The sequence below is a fragment of the Scylla paramamosain genome, chromosome 37, assembly GCF_035594125.1.
Source record: "Scylla paramamosain isolate STU-SP2022 chromosome 37, ASM3559412v1, whole genome shotgun sequence".
Lineage (NCBI taxonomy): Eukaryota > Metazoa > Arthropoda > Malacostraca > Decapoda > Portunidae > Scylla > Scylla paramamosain.
Window position 1 is genome coordinate 2,985,001 of NC_087187.1, and position 12,500 is coordinate 2,997,500.

At 38.3% G+C, this 12,500-nt stretch overlaps 1 protein-coding gene across 1 annotated transcript in view; it reads left to right on the top strand.

Moving 5' to 3' along the window:
* LOC135091211 (mucin-22-like) overlaps nucleotides 1–9,291 on the top strand; it is a gene marked incomplete at its 5' end in the record, with an annotated part of 20,672 nt that extends 11,381 nt beyond the window's left edge. Inside the window, 4 exons of the mRNA XM_063988655.1 lie at nucleotides 989–1,106; nucleotides 1,935–2,075; nucleotides 3,864–3,975; nucleotides 5,454–9,291. Coding sequence (XP_063844725.1) covers nucleotides 989–1,106; nucleotides 1,935–2,075; nucleotides 3,864–3,975; nucleotides 5,454–5,539 — 457 coding nt within the window. The remainder of the gene's footprint in view (nucleotides 1–988; nucleotides 1,107–1,934; nucleotides 2,076–3,863; nucleotides 3,976–5,453) is intronic.
* Between the last annotated feature and the right edge of the window lie 3,209 nt (nucleotides 9,292–12,500).

The following is a 12,500-nucleotide window of genomic DNA, read 5'->3' on the forward strand; positions in this document are numbered from 1 at the left end:
CTGGGTGGGTTTTGTTTTGGTATATGCGTTTCGTGGTTGTTGTTTTTATTGGTTTTGTTATTGTTGTTTGTTGTTTGTTGTTTGTTTGTTTGTTGTTTGTTCGTTTGTTGGTTAGTTCGTTTAGTTTGTTAGTTGCTTGGATGGCTGGTTATTATTATTATTATTATTATTATTATTATTATTATTGTTGTTGTTGTTGTTGTTGTTACTACTACTACTACTACTACTACTTAAAACGCACAAAAATGTACAAAAAAGATAATTTTGTTGGAAGAAAGACTCTCTCTCTCTCTCTCTCTCTCTCTCTCTCTCTCTCTCTCTCTCTCTCTCTCTCTCTCTGAGGCAGGTGCGAGCAAGTCAACAGTAACCAACCCTCACCAAACACTCCCCAGCCTCGTCCTTCCTTCCACACACCACTCATTTCCTCTCTATGGCTTTGCGCAGCACGGAGCCACCCTTAATTTTTCCCTTCCTCTTGTTTTCCCTTTCTTGTTTTCCTTTCTTGTTTCTCTTCCTACTTTTTCTTTATGTTTTTATTTCTGCTTGTTCCTCTTCCTCCTTCTCCTTCCTCTTGCTTTTCCTTCTTGCTTCTCTTCCTCCTTTCCCTTCCTCTTGTTTTCCCTCCTCGTTTTCCTTATTGTTTCTCTTCATACTCATCCTTTCTCCTCCTCCTCTTCTTTTTCATTCATGCGTTTGTTCTCTCCTTCCTCCCGTTTTCTCTCATGTTTTTTTTTTCTTCCTTATGAATCCCTTCCTCTTGTTTTCCCTTTCTCCTTTCTCTTCCTCCTTTCTCTTCCTCCTTTCCCTTCGTCCTCTTCCTCCTCCTCATGTTTCCATCGTGTACTTCCTTCCTCCTTTCCAACCCTCCTCCCTTTCTCTTCCCCATGCTTTTGCTTCCTTCCTCGTATTTCTCCTTTCTTTCCTTTCCTCCTCCTCCCCCTCCTTCGTATGCGTCCCCTCAAGCTCTCCCGTCCTCCTCCTCCTGCAGGTACCTTAAGAGCCTTCCCCCGAATATCTTAATGAGCTTCCTTCAACCACGAGCCATGAGGGCGAGACGGGCGGCTCCGGAAGAAGGAGAGCATATCTTTTGTGAGTGGAACATCAAGGTAAGGCTCTACAAGTAACCAGTCCGCCACCGCCACAGCTCAAAGGCCACGGAAGAGGAAATGAGAAGGGCGGTATAAATAGCACCTGGCGAGTTTTATAAATTCCTTCCCTCTCTCACCTTTCCTTCCGTGTCCTGTGTGTGATTCTCAGGTGCTTCCGTGTATTATCTCGACGCTAACAAGGGGTTACTGGAAGTTATTGGGGTTTTCAAGGGTGTTTTCGTGGTTTTAGTAATGTTTATTGAGTTTTTTTTTGGGGGGGAGAATGGTTAGCAGGGTCTATTGGAGGTTATTGAGGTTTTTAAGGGTGTTTTCATAGTTTATAAAGGATTCTATACCATCAACAAACTCCAGTACATGCTCTAATGGTTCTAGTGATAGTTTAATTAGGATTTTACACGACTGACGGGCTCTAGTGAAAGTTACTGGGGTTTTCATCCAGTTGATATTACAGGCAATGGTTATGCACCACCAATGGGGAAAAAAACACCAGTAATAACCCAAATAATCACTTCTACGACCTTTAAAAACAGTTCCTACGAGAGTCCAAGAGGTCGTTCTCCGAGACACTTCTGACTGCACATCGACGACTTGCCAATGCCTCTGACACGGGTTTAGAATTATGTTTTTATGGTTCTAGTGACAGATTAACAACATATCTACATTGTGAATAGGAGAAGCACTCTTGAGAACCTGGCTAATCGTCACTGTGGCTTTGAAAAATAGTCGTGGTGAGATAGCAAGGGTTTTCTGAATACAGTGCTGCTCCTATACTGTGTCCTCTTGCCCCTTACACTGCCATTTCCAGCCTGCCCGCCTCCCCCGCAGACTGAACCTGGCCTGTACCTGCTGTTGACCTTCCACAACCTGTCGGCGGCCTACTCGGTGGACTGCAAGGGCGCCTACATCGAGGTGGAGAGAGAGAACAACGGCTATGACGCAAGGTGGTGCGGTACCAGAGTCTCCCCGGTGAGTGGCAAAAGAAAACGGAATATTACAACATTTCACCATTTTTTTTTTTTTTTTTTCGGGAGCGTTGCTTCCATGTTAGTTTGATAATGAAATAAGGCATAACATTTGAATTTCTCCTATTTTCCTTATTTTTTCAGGAGCGCTTAGCTTTTTCTTTCTTTATCTATTGTTTATTTAATGTTGTGGTTATCTTACGGTCAATAGATGGCGCTGCTTCCATGCAAGTTTGAAAAGGAAAACGGGACTCAACATTCTAAAACAAAATATTTACACCATCATTACGATCCAGGGTAAAATATTATTCGTTTTCAAAGGTGTTTTTCATGACTGGCGATACTTTAACAGCAAATCCACACCATTAGCAAGTAAAAACACCCTCGGAAACCTGACTCATCATCTCTGTGGCCTTTGAAAACAGTCCTGAGGGAGGTAAAACCCTTTCAAAACACAACCAATACATTTCCTAGTGTTTCCTGAAGCTTACTGTTAGTCATCCTCCTCTTCCTCCTCCCTTCTAGTCACCGTCCCTATCCTCTTCCTACACTGAAAATTGAGCTGGAAATAAAGGGGCGAGAACGAGAATTCAACGCGGAAGTATGGACGTAATTCTTCCCCCCCCCCGGCAGAGAGAAGAATGCATCGTCAATCGTCTTGTCATTGGAGTCAGAGATGAAGGAAGAGAGAGGCGATGACTAGAAGTGTTTACGCGTTCACTTAGTTCACTTAGCGCAGGTTGTCCGGTGTTTGTCTGGCTGAGGGAGGCTGCGGGGGAGAATTAACCGTCCAGTTGACAAAAAAGGGAAAAAAGGGGGGAAAAGGAGAGAAAAGGGAAAAAAGGCTATTAATACAGGGGGAGTAAATGACTTTCCTTACCACACGGAGGGAAAAAATTAGGGAAGGTAAATGGAGAAATGAGGAAAAAACGGATGGCATTTAGAGAGAGAGAGAGAGAGAGAGAGAGAGAGAGAGATGGTTAAAGAAGGCAATGCAGTCATGAGCCATTACCGTGTGTGTGTGTGTGTGTGTGTGTGTGTGTGTGTCGTCTTGGTTAATGACTCGAGACATGGATGGAGGAAGAGGAAGAGGAGGAGGAGGAGCAGGAGGAGAGGGAGGAGAAGGAATAAGAATACGATTACATAGAAGGAAGAGAAGGAAGAAGAGGAGAAGGTGAAGGAGGAGGAGGAGGAGAAGGAAGAATACGAACATATAGAAGGAAGAGAAGGAAGAAGAGAAGGAAGAGGAGCAAGAGGAGAATGAATAAGAGTAGAAGGAAGAGGAGGATAATGATGAGAAGGAAGAGAGAGAAAGAAAACGAATAATAATAATAGGAAGAAGAAGAAACAAAGACGAAGAAGAAGAAGAGGAGGAGGAGGAGGAGGAGGAGGAGGAGAAGACAGACGAAACGAATAACAGAAAAAGAACAACGAAAGAAGAGAAAAAGAAAGAAAGAAAGAAAGAAAGGAAACAACGAAGAAAGAGGATGATGATAATAAGAGGAGGGAGAAAGAAAACGAATAATAATATGAGGAGGAAGAAAGACGAAGAAAAAGAGAAGGAGGAGGAGGAAGAAGAAAAAGACAAACGAACAACAGGAAAAAAAACAACAACGACGAAAAGAGAAAAAAAAGAAAGAAAAAAAAGGAAAACAAAGATGAAAAAAAATTGGAGAAGAAGAAAAGAAAATCACATCAACTACCCTCACGCTTCACCCTTACCCCCATCCCCTCCCCATCACCTTCACCCCTTCCCTCACCCTCCCTCTCTCACGTTTCCCTACCCCAACAGAGACACAACCGCCCTCACGTCATCTTCGCCAAGTCAGAGGTGCGAGTGACGGTGTTCGATGATGGAGACGAGACAAAGGAAACGCCCACAGGATTCACTGCCGACGTGGAAGGTACTGAAGGGGATCCGGATTGCGTGTATAGAGGGTCAGAGGGGCGGATGTGAGGTTAAATTGTTTTTAAAGAGGATTAGAAGCAGGGTAATGGTGTTAGCTTGTGTATAGGTGATTAGAAGAGGATTCAGTGGTTCTGCTCGTTGTTGTTGTTGTTGTTGTTGTTGTTGTTGTTGATTGCATGTATACGTAAAGGGTTAAATAAATGAATGAGTAAATAGATATATAAATAAGTGGAGATAACTATTCAATTTGCTAACTTTTTTTTTTTTTTTACATCTATCTCATTCACTAACTAACTAAGCAACTAACTGGATAGGTAGACAGGTAGACAAATAGACAACTAACTGACTAACTAACTAAATAAATAAATAAATAAATGAGTTTAAAAAAAAAATATTCAGTTTAGATTCGGGAATGTTTGTTTACATTTACAGTAAACATAATTAAGGTTTTCTATCCACGAATTTTTTCTCCCCTCCTCCTTTTTCTTGCTCAATTAATCATTCACTCAATCATCAGCGTTTACCTTTTTCTCTCCTTTTTTTTTTATCATTCCCCCTCTCTTCCTTGTTTTTCCTCTATTTTTTCATCCTTTTTTTTCCTTATTCCCCTTCATCTTCGTCTATTCAACCTCGTGTTTACTCAGTTTATGCTTCAGCGTGTCCAGAATGAATACATGGATCTCGTAGTGCATGAGTGTGTGTCCGTGTGTGTGTGCGTGGCTTTCAATCCCCTTTGTATAGGATTGAATACCACTGTGCTTGTGTTTGTGGTGTTGAATCCCCTTACTTATTGATTCATATGGGTTCTGATTCCTCGTTGGCGTGAGGTTGAGGTGTGTTTGGATTCTGCTGCTTGATTGGCGAGGTGAAAGGAGAGAGAGACTGATAGATAGATAGATAGATAGATATGTCGATAGACAAATAGACTGATAGATAGATAGATAGACAGGTAAACAAGTAAACAACGATTAGACAGGCAGACAGACAGACAAGAAGACAAACAAAAAGACGGAATAACAAACGAAACAAAGAAAGAAAGAAAGAAAGAGATAGACAAAACACACACACACACACACACACACACACACACACACACACATACACACACACACACACACACACACACACATACATACACCACACGCACGAAGGAAGACACGTGGCAGAGAGAGAGAGAGAGAGAGAGAGAGAGAGAGAGAGAGAGAGAGAGAGAGAGAGAGAGAGAGAGAGAGAGAGAGAGAGAATTAAAAATGATGATGCGGAAGATAAGTAGAAGTGTGTCGTGAGAAATAAGGCGATAAGATAAGAGAGAGAGAGAGAGAGAGAGAGAGAGAGAGAGAGAGAGAGAGAGAGAGAGAGAGAGAGAGAGAGAGAGAGAGAGACTGGTTACTTCTCATCCTGCTCCTTTCCTCCCATCACCCTTGCTTCAGTCAGTCACCTTTTCTCTCACTCACACACTCTTTTACCTTGCAGTGATTGACCTGTTTAACGAGGAAGACTACAACTCCTTCATGCAGTCCAAGAACCACCCTCAAATCCGTCGACTTTTACTGGGTTGAAGAAAAAAGGGAAAGAAAAGAAACAGATGAAGAATATTTGAGTTTACCATTAAGAGATCCCATTTTCTCTGGCATGTATTCTCACTTTGATGTCTCGTTACGTTTTCTTTATTGCTATGGTGATGTTATTGGATGAAGAAGGGAGGAGATGAAGAATGATTGGGCATACCATTGAGATAGTCCGTTTTTTTTTTTTTTTTTTTCCAGGGACTCACACGTTAAATTTATTCTTCATTTTCTTTATTGTCAGTGATAATATTGGTACGTCTTCTCCTTATCTCCTGCCATTGTGTCTCTGTTTATTGCTTTCATCAGTTGTTGACCTTCTGTGGGAATTTCACACGTGAATTATAAGTGAAATTTTAACTCTTAGTGAATCTACTTGTCAGCTTTTTTTTTTTTTTTTTTTTTATTTTAGTTTGTGGTAATTTTTATGTGTAGAAAACGTGAACTACTATCACATGCTGCTCGTGTTATTATTATTACTATTATTATTTACTTAAGAAAGCTCTATTTGTAATATTCCATTTAAGACGATTCTCAGAGCTAAGATAAGAGATCTAATTCCATCACTGATACTTAATCCATAAAGCTGATTATAAAGGGAGATTAAACACAAGACAAGTGACAAACATTGAATCAGTAGGGCAAGTGTACGTCAGGTGGTGATAAGCGATCCGATCACACACTCCATCACGGTTTCAGAAAAGGAGATTAGCTATAAGTGAAAACAAGAGGCGTGATTCAGAACAAAGCCGGTGATGATAAAGGATCTGATTCTTTACTCTGATCCTTAGTTCATCACTTTTTCCGTCAAGGGGCATTAACTGTAAGTCCAAGCAACAGGCGGGAATCAGAACCTTATATAAGCCCGGTGAAGATGAATGGTATCTGATTCCCTTCCCTGATCCTCTCCATTTTTTTTTTTTTTTTCAGTAAGGGTATTAAATATAAGTATAGGAACAGAGAATAACTAATGTGGTGATGGTAAAAGGGATCTGATTCTTTTCTTTGGTCCCCTCTATGTGTTTTCAGCAAGGGGGATAAAATATAAGTATAGAAACAGAGAAACAAATCCGATGTTGATAAAAGGGATCTGATTCCTTTCTCTGCTCCCCTCTATGTGTTTTCAGTAAGGGGAATGAAATATAAGTATAGAAACAGAGAGAAACAAATCTGATGTTGATAAAAGGGATCTAATTCTTCTCTCGGGTTCTCTTTCTATAATGATTTCAGTAAGAGGAATTAAATAAAAGTATAAATGACTCAAACAACAAACCCAGTGATGACAAAAGGGATCCAATTCTTCTCTCTGGCGCTCAATTGCTTTATAATCACGTCTCTTACATTAAACCAGTGATTATTATTAATTTATTCACATCCTGACTTGCACTGAATGAAAAACACAAAACAAAGGAGCAAAATAGAAGTGAATGTGCAAATCTTTTTGTACTTATGCAAGATGAGATCAAATAACGTTTATACACTTCACTCTGCGTGTACAGCCTTGCACAGTATTAGTCTGCCGCTACAGTGTGCTATGAGGTATTGAACCCCTCAGTGGGTGGGCATTATGCAGCTGTTGTAGTATCGTAAGTGATGTAGGAGAATTGTCTGCTGTAGTACGATGTTTTGTTAAGTGGTCTTGTATGTACATAAAGGTATTTTCTGATCACTTAACGAATAGGTTAAGTTACTTCTTAGAGGCCAAGTTTTTTTTATGTATAGTTTAATTTTTGTATTGCTTCAAACTTAGTATACTTGTTTTTGTATAATTTAGTTGCTGTATCGCTTCGAAGTTAGTATATTCAAAGACGCCATTTTATTTATTTGTTTATAGTTTTTTATCATTTTTGCGTCGTGGCTAACTTAGTTCTGTTATTTACTTTTTTTTTTTTCATATAGTTTAGTTCTTGTATCGCTTTGAACTTAATAAGAGTCGCGATTTTCTGTACCAATGTGCGTCACGCTGATTAAACTCGAACGCTACAATACGATGCAGAAGTTAAGTGACTAATGAGCAACTCTTTCTGTATAGTCCAGTCCTTGTATCGCCTCAGACTCAGCGTACTGCAAGGTGATGATAGGTGAAATAGGTTACGATACTTTAAATAGGTTAAGTAATATAGAGGCCAATTGATGTATAGTTAAGCTCTTGCGACTCATACTTAGTGCATTACAAGGCGAATTTTAGTGACTATGAATGACCGCTTGCTGTTATTTATTTATTTTTTTTATTTAGGGAGTGCCACGTGTAGGCCTGATGGCTTCTTGCAGCTTCCTTTATCTTCTTATCTTTTTATGTTATCTATTTTTTTTCTTCTTTTTTTTTTTTACTTATTTTCTTTATTTGTTTTTGTACAGGTCACTTTCACAATGCTTCCGCCTTACATACATACATACATACATACATACATACATACATACAGAGCAATTAGCCGCGTAATGAGCACACATAACCTTCCTTGCTCAAACAATCTGTGCTGCACTTGCGCTAAAAGATTATAATTCATAACCATTACTAATTATACTACTACTACTATTACTACTACTACTATTACTACTACTACTATTACTACTACTACTACTGACTTCACACATTGCTTCGCTTGTACTGACAGTATTAATACATAGAATACTAATTAGTTAAGGGCATTATGTTACACTCATTGATACAAGTGAGGCAGAGAAAGCGATGTCAGTTTTCCCTTATGTATATTGTACTTCGCTCACCCGCACATAAGGGAAACATTAACAGTGGCATTATGTACTTAAAAGCCGCGAAGATGTGTAGAAATGCGTGTGTGTGTGTGTGTGTGTGTGTGTGTGATAGTCATGGTTAATGGTAAGAGTAACGCCACTCTCACCTCCTACTGTGTTTATTGCACTTATACTTTTTTTCTACCGTGTTTATTCCTCTTTTACTTACTTTTGTTGCTTTCCGTCTGTACAGTCACTTTTTTTCTGTGTTTCCTGTCCGTGATCTTAATTTTTCCGGTGTTTTCCGTCTGCATTCTCAGTTTTACTCGTGTTTTCCGCCTGTACTCTTACTTTTTCCTGTGTTTTCCGTCTGTCGCTCACTTTTCCTGTGTTTTCCATCCATCTCTCGCTTCCACTACTGCTTTCCGTCCTTCTCTCACCGCCATGCTCACTTTCACTCTCCTCACCGTCCATTTCTTTGTCCTGCTTTACTGGGAACCAAATAAAAGGAGGCTAAAGCAAACAGATCAAGCAGTGCGCTATAGACGACTGAACCAAACATTCTTTAAATCTTGTCACGTTTTCTATAAGCCATTCAAGACCATAAGTACTCTGAAACACTTCTGTCCGCATCTTCACTTCTTTCCAAAGGCTCTAGTTGAAGTTACACAGGATTCTAAGGGTGTTTTTATGGTTCTAATGACAGATTAATAAGATTTTCACGTTATTAATAGGAGAAACGCATGTAAGAAACAGGTAATTCGTCTCTGTTGCCTTTGAAAATAGTCGTGGTGGGAGAGCGAAGGGTTTCAGAATACGGGTCCAGGAATCAAGCGAGAGATGGAAACATTGGAAGAGTGGAAGTGAGGGCAGGTTACTCTTCTCCTGGCCGTGACTGTCGTGGTGGAGTGGTGGATCTGGTGGAGTGATGAGTAGATGAGTAGTTGAATTGAATAATCTCTGCCAAGTTCACCTCTTTTTTTTTCTTTTTTTTTTTTTTTGTGTGTGTGTGTGTGTGTGTGTAGATTCTGAATAAAAAAAGTATAGCGATGAATTGACTTTTATTCATTCGCTAATTAGATTTCTGAGTGTTGATTGTTTTGTTTTGTTGTTTATGAGTTTTTTTTTTTTTTTTTGTGTTTAATTTGCAAATGTACTAAAGGTAAGTCAATTTCCATCCTTTTTTTTTATATAGATTTTTATTCATTCATTAATTCATTCATTTATTCATTCATTCATTTAACCATTCCATTTCTGATTTATTTATTTATTTATTTATCTATTTATTTATTTATTTATTTATTTATTTGTTTTACTTTCCTTCTTTATATTTAATTCTCAAACGTTCTAAAAAAAAAAAATTATGAATGAAGGTGCGGCGATGCGAATAATTTTGCTTCATCTATTTCTATGATTCTTTTTAGCTTTATCTATTTTGTTTCTTTTTCTAAACATTTTTAATTAAGATGCAAACTCAATTTCTTGTTCTTGTTCTTCATCAAGTTGTTGTTGTTGTTGTTGTTGTTGTTGTTGTTGTTATTTTTATCATTATTATTATTATTATTATTATTATTATTATTATTATTATTATTAGTTCATCCATTTCTAAGTTTAAACTCCTCACAACATTTCCTCTCTTTACCAACACACACACACACACACACACACACACACACACACACTTCTGCATCATCAACTCTATTTCTACGTAACTGAACCCCACACGTCTGTTCCCCACATTCATAAAAATAAATATAGTCTCTTTTATCCCTGCTAAGTGTGTTGTGAAAGCGTAACAAGCCCCAGCCCTTGATCAAGCCAACACTTGCCGCCCCCGCCACACTCACCACAGCTGCTAAATTACAGGGCCGCGCCGCACACTTGTATAAATTAGCACAGGTGAGTTATAAGTATACTGCGCAGGTGAAGCTTCCCGATGACATATATTTTTTTAGCTAATCCTTTCATTGCGGTACGATTTTTCTCGTAATAAAAAATTCATAAACATTTTTTTTTTTTTTTTTTTTGCACTCCAATTTACCCATGAACTTAAATCTTACTCTCTCTTTTCTGTCCAAGCAAATATTTCGTATATAGTCAACCCTTTCACTGCATGGAGAATTTTCCTTAGCATAATTTTATAAACTTTCTTTTCTGCACTCAAATTTAGCCATAAAAAAAAAAAAAAAACTCTTTTCTATCAATGTAAACACTTCACACTCAATTCTTACACCAATCTGAGCTTCGGAAGACCACAGCAGCAGCAGCAGCGAGGGGGACGAGGAAGGAGGGAAATAAAAGACATTGAAATAACACCATATTCTTATTTTCAATCATAAATCTCAACTGGGAGAAGTAGAAACGTGAGGTGAGAGGCGATGACACACAGCGATGAGTGACTGACGGGGGGAGGGACGCAACTCAGGCAGGGGAGAGGGAAGAGACTGAGAGGAGGAGAGGAGACGAAGAGAAGGAAAGGAAACTAGGAAGAAGAAGGAAGAACACTACGAAAATAAACTAAGAAAGAAAATTAAAAGACCTAAACATTCGTAGCATGAAAATAAAGATATGTTCCTGACGCTTAGAGATTAATTAGATGAAAAACGAAGTAAACAGTGGATTAAAAGAGAGAGAGAGAGAGAGAGAGAGAGAGAGAGAGAGAGAGAGAGAGAGAGAGAGAGAGAGAGAGAGAGAGAGAGAGAGAGAGAGAGACTCACTCACTCCTCCGTCTCCACATTACGAAGCATAAAACAAAAACCACACACTAAAATAACAAAAATAAACCAATAAATAAACAAAACAAAAAAATATAGAAAAAAAGTCAAACACACCAATATTTTTCTTCTTATTTACTAACATCACATTTTATTCTCCTTTTTTCCGCATGATTTGTTATGAAAAGCTGCATGACGGGGAGACGTCAGGAGTGTGTTTGTCTGTGTCATGCAGCGCCAGTCAGTCAGTTAGTCAGTCAGTCAGTGCATGGCATCTATGAATGGGCAACACTTGATAAGGCTTATCTGTGGTCTAGTGCGACATGTCACTCATACACACACACACACACACACACACACACACACACACACACACACACTGGAGGAGGAGGAGGAGGAGGATGCAAAAGAGAGTGAAGAGAAAGGGAGAGAAGAAGAACAGCAAGAAGAGCAAGAACAAGAACAAAAAGAACAAGAACAAGACGCGGAGAAATAATAATAGTAATAATGATAATAATAATAATAATAATAATAATAATAATAATAATAATAATAATAAGAGAAGAAGAAGAAGAAGAAGAAGAAGAAGAAGAAGAAGAAGAAGAAGAAGAAGAAGAAAAAGAAAAAGAAGAAAAAGAAGAAGGAAAAGGAGCATGACAAATAAATATATAAGTATGCACGTATGTATGTATGTATGTACGAATGCAGTATACAATGATACATATACAAATATAAGATGGAATGACTGATTGCAAACGCGATAAGGATTAGAATGCACTGCTGTAACATTCCCCCCTCGCCTCAACACACGACCAGTAACACTACACAACACTCGCTGGACTGCAACACGGCAACGCTGCGTCACGGGGGCTGCGCAACACAACACTAACAGACCCCCGGCGCGGTAACACTTTACAAACACTCGCGGTGAAAATGTGGCAACACTCGAATGCAAGAATACAGTTACCATGTTTCATCTTCATACTGTGACGTCAGCGGTGCTTGTGCTTTGTTTGCAACGATAATAATTAAATAAAATAGAGATAAAGAGATAGATGAATAAAAAAATAATGAATAGATAAATAAAAGATTTCCAGTTATATTTTAATTTAACGATCTTTTATTTTTATATGTAATGCTTAAGATTGTTTTCGTTTTCTTGCACTCGAAAGAAAATATATGATAGTAATAAATTGATAGAAAGAAACAAAGTAGTAATTACACTTGAATTAATTTTTTTTTTCTTATGATTGTTTTCGTTTTCTTTCAGAAATAAATGAATAAATAAAGTTTCTAATTACACTCGAATACAATTATTTCTTCCTATGTGCGCTTTATTCGTTTAGTCTTCGTTTCCTCTCATTGGTTTTTCCTTCATCCAAATTCAAGTGCAATGATTCGTTCATGTTTAAAATCAACACTCATACTTACATTTTTCTCATTTTCTGTAGATAAAACCAGTGCAATTATTTCCTTTTCTTTTCTTTTTTTAATCGATTGTTGACTTTTTTGCTCTTCACTAAAAATCGAAAAAAAATCGAAAAAAA